Source organism: Lolium rigidum, chromosome 4 (assembly GCF_022539505.1).
Source record: "Lolium rigidum isolate FL_2022 chromosome 4, APGP_CSIRO_Lrig_0.1, whole genome shotgun sequence".
Classification (NCBI taxonomy): domain Eukaryota; kingdom Viridiplantae; phylum Streptophyta; class Magnoliopsida; order Poales; family Poaceae; genus Lolium; species Lolium rigidum.
In genome coordinates this window covers 55151554-55160398 of record NC_061511.1, presented here as the reverse complement: position 1 = coordinate 55160398, position 8845 = coordinate 55151554, and the positions used below count along the sequence as shown (strand labels likewise).

The 8845-nt window shown below is 43.4% G+C and overlaps 1 protein-coding gene across 2 annotated transcripts; it reads right to left on the bottom strand.

Annotated features, from left to right (window-relative positions):
* Nucleotides 1-3614: 3614 nt before the first annotated feature.
* LOC124708350 (APETALA2-like protein 1) lies at nucleotides 3615-7460 on the bottom strand. 2 transcript variants are annotated; one of them, XM_047240020.1, is made up of 9 exons: nucleotides 6823-7460; nucleotides 6645-6701; nucleotides 6419-6506; nucleotides 6151-6296; nucleotides 5815-5859; nucleotides 5589-5692; nucleotides 5338-5465; nucleotides 4848-4955; nucleotides 3615-4018 (listed from the first exon to the last, which is right to left on the bottom strand). In XM_047240020.1, exons 1-9 carry the CDS (start codon nucleotides 7443-7445, stop codon nucleotides 3764-3766), a joined length of 1554 nt encoding a protein of 517 aa, XP_047095976.1. In that variant the 5' UTR covers nucleotides 7446-7460; the 3' UTR covers nucleotides 3615-3763. The 2 variants fall into 2 exon arrangements, with proteins under 2 accessions (XP_047095976.1, XP_047095977.1); XM_047240021.1 differs by lacking the exon at nucleotides 5815-5859.
* Between the last annotated feature and the right edge of the window lie 1385 nt (nucleotides 7461-8845).

Genomic DNA, 8845 nt, shown 5'->3' with positions numbered 1-8845 from the left:
AGTTTTCAATTCTTGGTCTGCTTGAAATACCAAAGTTCTTCCAGAAAGTACATTTCTGATGCACGTCTACTGAACCCCATGTTAAGACGGTCAAATTTAAGCAAATCATATAAACTCTGGTCTTCTTGGGACACCTGCCATTCTACAAATACTCGTGCCATCCTACAAAATTTCCTAATTGCAGAGACAATTCATGGATTTTATTCAGGATTATCAGTATTTTTCCTCATTTCCCGTAATTTGTGCCGGCATGATCTATCTCGAGGATTATGTGATAATGCAGGGACGTGAGCGAGTATCGGTCGGTTGCTATATTAATATAGGGAGGCGAAAAGATTGTTTTGAGGAATGACGTGAGCGATGGCGATGTATCGTGCAAAATCAGTATTGGTGTTGTGTCCCCATCAAAATGAAATGTTAACAGGGTATATATGTTGACTGTAGGCTTCTCTGGACATCTCTACTCATTGGAGCAGCATTTCACATGATCTCTTTCGTTGTCAGCACCAAAGTCCAACAATATAAGATTCTAAGAGTACATGGTATATAATGCATTGTGTTGATCAACTCTCTGCACTAACAAGTAACATTACTAGAAAGAAGAAAAGGCTGGATCAGGCCAATCTGAACACATAATGATATGAAGTTTATTTCATTCAACTTATGCCATCTGGCTATATGCATATACGCTGCCTCTTGGTTGCCCACTATATGCTTTCTCCCTAAAAACATATTCAGGATATGAGATGAATTTCGTGGGATACATTTCAACTCTCAGAGAAGATTGGAAACAAAATAATATTATTTATGTACCAACTCCAATGTTCATGGATACCACAGTAGTACAACCGAATAATGCAAATGTTTAAGAATGGGTTAACACAATCCAGATCAAGGTGGCCAGTTTAATTAAGAATGGATACCTTTTTTCTATAAGGAGAGTATGCCAAAAGTAGTACATGTGTTGTGTCGATAGTATATTACACACATCTGCAGGGTATACAAGATTATCTCAATTAAACAAAGCATGGTACAAACAACAAGACCACCTTTTAAAAAGAACTCTTTCGAGTACAACTAATACAAGGAATCATCAACAACATGCAACATAATCAATGTCATTAGGCCTAATATAGTACTGGTACGACCCACCATTAGTATTTTAATCTCCGTCCAATCCATGTCATGCGATAGATTATTACAACCAGGTTGCGAATTAACGTAAGCAGTGACGTAATTCTGCGACGCAGAAAATATAATATGCCCCCCTCGAGGAATCATGCCAAAAGGAGAGAGAGACCCACCACATGGACTCAAAAATAAGGACATCCCCAATCCTTAAAAAACCCAAATTGGACTTTATTTATTTATTTTACTTTTGCCAACACAACGCATAAGAGTGGTCCTTCTTTCAAGACCGTTACAAACTGTCACTAGCACTAAAGCCGTAATAACAAGTACAATTTTCCGAGTTGTACATGCTGTTCCTCAAAGCAACTTGCTTTTTCCTATTTTTTTAAACATTTCGATTGTGTATTTTATTCCCTAAAAGCCAAATTCACTTGGTCAAACTTGATATTTTTTAGAAACTAAAGTATTTTTGTGGGATGAAGATGGGTGGTTGTATTTGTCTTGGTGTTGAAGACGGGTGGTTGTACTTTAAGTTTTGAGCAAGCTTTTCCATGTACTGAGATGGTTTTTTGTCGGTGATCTAATGGAGTTGTTCCTTTGATTATTATTTTCAGGCATCCTTTCTTGGAACGAATAATGAAATGACACAACTGACGAAGGCATCAAAATACTATAATGTTACACGTCGACACCTGTACGACAGTTATCATAGCCATTTAGAAATTGTATGCTTGCTTGATTTTTCTAAGTTGCATTATTGCAGGTACCAAATCAACCTTAGCAGATATTTTGATTCTCCACGGCTGATGACCAGTTTGACAGTCTGAAAACACATATTGGAGATGTTTATTTGTGCGGATTTTGCAATATTAGTTTCTGGGATATTTTTTACATAAAAATTATGTGGTTGTGAGTCTTAATAGGACTGTTTCTTCATATTACAAATCGAAATAGTTTTTCCCAAATCTGACTATAACGTAAAAATTGGTTGATAACAAGATTAACTGATTTTTAAAAAAGGTGAAGCGGATTCTTCTGTGGAGAATTTTTTCCCACATCTTGCTAACAAAAGCAGCATATGTGAATCGCTGATCTTTCAAGTGATTCCCTCGGTAGAGATTTCTTTCCATTAGATCTCATGGTGCTTCCATAGCAACGTTGATGGGACCCTCCCCCCTCATCAAAACCAACACAAATCTATTGCCAACTTGTGTATCTAGGTTTTTGCTTGCTGAACTGAACACCTTTAGAGGCATATGGAAGCATGTAAACAAAGGCAAAGACAACAACGGGATTGGAGGAGGCATGCCAGTAGATCTAGTACCATGCATGCATCTTGAACAACTGAAACAGCTAGCTATTTCTTCTGAAGGGAACACCTATTAGGTAGATTTTCCCTATAATTTCTACTGAACTAAATTGCTTACTGCTAAATTCATGTTGAGTTCATCGTTTCTCACATGCCCCTCTGGTAGGACAATTTGGACAAACACACGAGAGTGTGCATAATTCCCAATGCAGTTGCATTTTCGGAGGGAATCTATCTATCTACATATATATACATCTCTTTCACGAAAAAAATATCCTTTTCTCTTGTCTAGTACAAGTGATCTTGGTACTGCTGATGCATGGAGGCTGTCGAAAATAATGTTCCATTTCACGTGATGGAATCCTTAGCTAAACTTTTTGTTGTCCGGTGACTTGATCGATGCCGACAGCTGCCGCCGGGTTATATATCACCATCCCCTACAGAAAAGGTTTTTTACCTGAAAATAATCACAGCAGTCTGCATCTCCTCAGATTTAACAGCAGGCGAGGTCATCTGTCCACTCCACGCTGCTGTCTCGACGCAGCAGTGACAGAATCTGGAAAATATTCTGAATTTGTCTGGAAGAAATTGCACAGAAAACTGTCCGAATCGAACTGTTCTAGTGCCTCTCAAGTTTCTGTTTTGTTCCATGCAATTTTGGTTGATATACACCTTTATGCCCTTCACCCTTTTTGGCAACCATTCGTTTACAATGGTATTGTAGCATTGAAAATCACCTTTTTTTTGTTGAGGAATTGGCATCTCTATAACTCTATTCATACTTAAAGTATGCATGGCTGCATAGTTAAAATTTCATGTATGGTTTCTTCTTTTTAGAGATCATGAAGTTCTATATGATTTCGAAGGTTACTTTGAATTATTATTTTCCTGCACAAAATGCTTTGCCATCCTTTAGAGCCAAATCTTATAACAGTGCAAGAACAAACAACAGCACAATTCAGAAGGTTAGTTGGCTCCTGAGCAAGAACAAGGGTCACAGACAGCTAGGAAAGGGAACTGGAATAATTCCCTAAGTAAAGGTTCCTCTTATCTTATGGTACCTCTACTGTTGAATTTCAGTGATCAATTTTCTATAATAATGGTATAAATCAATCGCATATGGTGAGGTTAGTATCCCATAGGAGAAATATCGGATCGGCTGGTGCAATGAGCGTGATGAGAAGCAACATTTCACTTGGGCAGCGTGGAAAATACAGTCATGAATCCAGTACAAGAAACCACACCGGCACAAGACTGAAAACGCTGAAATGCCGGAAGGGAAAAAGATATCGGCTTCCCGGAAATTTACAGTTTGGCTTATTTTCAGCGACGGTTGTGCTGTTGGTGGCTTGACGATGATGATGGTGCCATCGGGTCGAACCGTAGTGAGCCCGATGGGGTGGCTGGGGCAGCTGTTGCGGTGGCGGTTTTGGAGAATCCTGATGATGCTGCAGAGGACGATGACGACGAGAAGAGTGGCAAGGGTAGCGCAGGAGGAGGGTGGCTCACCCTCCATGCCCAGCTTGGAACACCCGCTGTGCCCACCTCTGGCCTTCTGCTAAGATCTCTGGCTGCATCCTGAATAAATGAAGAACAATTTATCATACTCATGTAAGATAAATTCAACAACAATGGCAGCAAATGGATTTTTCTTTGTTCTTTTTTTATATATATAAAATTGGTCTTAGTTTCTTTCTCTCTTCGGAAAACATGAAAGTGAGCAAGATATGCCCAGTTGAACGTTCTGTCCAGGAAAAATAAAATAATAAATGATGCATGCGAATATATTCTTGAAGTTTACCGGTTGAGGAGTCTGGGAGTTTACTTTGGAAAAAAAAACGTAGAATGGCAAACCAATGTAACAAAAATGGAAAATTGGGTACTAATCTTACCAAAACAAGGTGACAAAACACTCTTAAAAAAGATGGGAACTAGCTAGCTTTCTTTTGTTTCCAAGTAAAGCTCTGTGTCTTACTAATCCTATTATAATAGTACTAGTATATGGCTACGATTCAGATAGTATTTTTTCTCGCGAATAAATAAATAGTAAAACCAAACCGTTCTTAGCCACATGAAGGAATATTGACCAAACAATATAGGAATAGGCTAATTCTGAATCGTCAACTCTCTAGGGTGTTCCTTTCAGAGGAAAAATCAAGAATATTTATAATCCTATGACTAGTAGTGCTACCCCAATCAGAGAGCTTCTGAAAACTCAAGATCCCACATATGAAACTTGTGCTAAGGCACCGATGTCTCTGAAACCGACAGGCCAGTGGGTGAAGTGTGGAGTCTAAGGAAATGTGGCACATTGAAGCAACACTTGAGCTACACTGACATCCATTCAATAAAATGACACCTTGCAAAATTTAGGTGCAAGGAGTTTTATGATTTAGTATCACCTCACCTCATTATTTATAAATACTGGATAAGATTGGCCATGCCAGATTGGTGGATGCTCGGTCAGAAGGGGGTATCGATGAGGGAGCGAGACTAGCCCAGGGGGAGCATCGACCTGCATAACACGCAAAAGACTTTTCCAGTTAAATGTCAACTACGTAATAAATTTCTCAAGCAATTCAATTTCTGTAAGAAACTAACATACTATAATTAATCATAACCAGGCAGAAGTAAACATGGTACTGTGTGGTGAATATAGTTTGGACGGTGGGACCGATGAGGTGAAATTTAATTCAAGATAATGCGTGTAGAAGTATTCCCAATGTAAGTACACTAGGAAAAAGACTTGGCCACAATAAGGGCATCTTACTGCAGTCACTAGCATGGTGACAGTGAAATCCAATTATTAATCACATAGTGGATCAGGTAGCTATACAAGTCCAGCAGTGAATCTGGACTGATTGGGCAATCTTTTAAGGAAAAAAATGTGTACTTGCCTTTGGTCTCTTTAGTTCAGAGCCTTCAGATGATCCATGGTGGAGCTGCAGACCAAGGCTGCCCTTATCCCTTTTGGGACTCTGGGTAGATGGTTGAGATATGCTCAAGTTGAGGTCGACGTCTGCGCCTGCCAATCGTCGTTATCGAATTCAAGTTCATCAGCGTATCGCTAAGGCAGAATTTTTGCCAAACATGAAAAGACCAAAAAAAAAAGAAGAGAAATCAACCAAAATTGAGGTCATGTTGTTACCTTGAGAAGCAACTTCAGTGAGCAGCTCCCCCTCATACGTGCTCGGCTCGAAGTTGGTCACGGCTTCTCGACCGTTGCATTTGATCGCCGCCTTGTCGTAAGCCCTGATTTTGCGGAACAAGAAAAGGAAGAAGAGAAACAAGAGAAGAGATTCGAGTCGGTACTTTGGTGGATGGAGAAAAAAGAAAGAACTTTTTTATCAATGGCAGAATCCAAGCTCAGGAACCTTGCAGCCTCTACTTCGTTGTCGAATAGCCCAAGATATATGTACCTGCACCCAAGCATGGCGTTTGAGGAACTCCCTATCCACTGCCCACAATTTTCTTCTTGATCATCTATGCTATGCTTATCTTATTTACCTACCTAGGCTTATTAGCTACTAACTTTAAATACATTCGTAATGATCATGGGAGTTGTGTTTGGTGATCTAATCATGACCCTTATGAGATTCAGATCACATCAGATGGGCAGCACAATCACATCAAAAGACCCATACGTAATTCCTAAACATGTCAAGAAGTAAAGAAAAGGTTTAGTAGAAATGGAAGAGAAGTTTTCTTACTTCTTGCCAAGGAACTGCCCCATGCGTGCCTCCCAGCGGCCGCACTTGTGCAGGGTGACGCCCCTGTACTTGGAGCTGCCGCGCGAGAAGCCTGTGCTCTGCCGCCGCAGCACGTGCACGAACTCCTCCTTGGACAAGCCCTTCATCTGAATCCAGACCAAACAGCACACGAGTCAGACTGAATTCCTTGTGTTGATCAGTTATTCAGTTTCAGCAACAGTCTGAATCTGAATCTGTTGGTTGGTTGGTTGGTTGGATGATCGGTCACCTGCTTCATGTCGTCCTCGTAGTCGCTGAGGTTGAAGTTTATGTCGGCGTCGACGCCGCGGAACTTGATCGCCGCCCGATCGTACGCCCTGCGCACATCTCAAGGTAAGTTTGGGCCAGGTGAAATGAACAAAGTGGACAAGACTTGAGATTTCCAGTACAGAGAGTAATTCAGACGATGATGATGATCACAGTTCTCGTTCTGTACTATCTGAAAAATTAATTACCTTGCAGCAGCATGAGCAGTGTCGAATCCACCTAAGTACACCTGCTTGCCGCAATCCCTGCATCAGCAACGAACAGGAGAAAAATTGTTAGAACTGAAAATTTTGATTCATAATACTAATAGGTACGGAAAATCAATTGAATAATTTTTTTGGTAGGGAGGAGGATTTATGTACGGACCAAATATGGGATTCCCAGCGGCCAGTGCGGCGGTAGAAGGTGACGCCGCGGTACTGCGAGCTCCTGGACCGCGGCCCACGCCGGCTCTTCTTGGCTGGCGGCGGCGCAGCTGCCGGAGGCGGGGGCGGGGGCGCGTGCGCCTGTTGCAGGTACCTGACGTCCGGCTGCAGCTGCGGCGGCGGCGCCGGGCGAAAGAAGCCGAGCTCGGCCCAATGCTGCTGCACCGGGAGCAGCGGCGCGCCGGCACCGGCGACGGCGGCGGCCGGGAACAGTTCGCGGGTCACCAGTTGCTGCGGCTGCGGCATGTGCTGCTGGTGGTAGTACTGCCGCGGCGGCGGAGGCGATGGCGTCGCCTCCTCCTCGTCGTCCTCCTCGCCGGCGCCGCCCACGTCGTTCTCGCCCTCGGCCGACGGCGTCGAGCTCTTCAAGATGCTGAACTCGAGCACCTCCCGTGGCGCCGGCGCCGGCTGGCGCGTCGAGCTGGAGGCCTCCTCGGCCGGCGCCGTCCCTCCGCCGCCGGACGCCTCCGCGTTCAGCACCGACGACTCCGACGTCCCGGAGTCGCTCCCCGCCGCTGCCGCTGCCGCCGGCTTCTCCTCCACGTTCAGATCCAGCTGCTCCATCTCCAAGATCACTAGCTACTTCCACACTTGTGACCAACAAGTATCTCTATATGTATCTATCAAGCTCAAGCAATCTCGATAAATCTCGAGTCGCCGCTCGCTGGATCGCTCGCTTGCTCTCCTACTTTTTCAGGAAGAAGAACCAGAGGAGGTAAAGGTAGAAGCAGGAGAGTGCCGAATTGTTCTTGCGGTACATTTAGCCGCGTCCACGATCGCCGCTGTCTTCTCCTCAGTACCGATCCTTGTCGACCATCCTTCACTCCACTCCACCGTCGATGGACACGACGATCCTATTCCTAACACCGGCCGGTAGCTTCACGAGTCAAGAAGAATACTATTTTACAGGTCAGGCGGCCGGAGGATATAGCTAGGCTTTGGAGGGAAGGATATATGTATAAGGGGAGATTTGGGAGCTCCGGCAAGCGGGTAGCTGGAGAAACGGCCGGAGGCGGAGACGAAGGGGCGGAGTGTGTGGAGAGGGTGGAAAAAGAGGCGCGTATATATAGAAAGCGGGGTCGCGGGAAGTAGCCGGTGGCAGCCGGTTATCCTTAAAATCCTTCCTCATTTGGGCGTCCTTTATTTCTTTCTTTTTAGTATTATTATCTTGAGTCGCCTTATCTGTTGTTTTGGTTTGACTAATTTAAGGTGGAAACGAAACAAGGTTAATTCATCCAAACTGCTTACTAGAGGCACAAGGTAAGTCCCTAGCATCGCTCTTCTGCGGAAGGTTGCTCACGCGAAACCCTAGCCTTTGTTGTCTCCTCCCTCCTTACGATATTGGCGGGCTCGTCTCCTCGCTCATGGGGGTACCTCTAGTTATGTGATGAGGCGGCCAATCTACGACTTGGAGGGAATGCCATATACCAAAAGATTTGGGGGTGGGGGTGGTGGGGGGACTGATGGATGGACACAATACGTGGGTATGTTAAACGGTGGAAAAAGGGGACGGTGTATAAAAAGTGTTATTACTGAGAAGTAGATGCTATCACCCGGTGACCCATAAATCATTACTCATTTGGGATATAGTTTTAAGAAAATAGATCGAGGAGTAAATAAGTCGAGCATCTAATTCAATGGTTCACCGGTACGATTGTCAGCCTCAACCGATTTGAGAGGAAAAAATATCGATGCATTTAATCAAAATCTAAGCTAATTTCGAGAAAGGTTGCTGCTAGATCAAACATATGGGGTGTATACTATTGGAGTATTATATAGCACAAAGCTAATACTCCCTCTGTTTTTATGAAGGTTTAAAATAACGTGCTAAAAAACCAGCGGCGGCCTCCTTCAAACGTTATACACGCATTATCGTGTTAATAATGTGCCATATTTCAAATAGCATCTTTCAAAAAACACCGCATATAGTCGATAATAAAGGAATTCAGATAACATAAAGGATA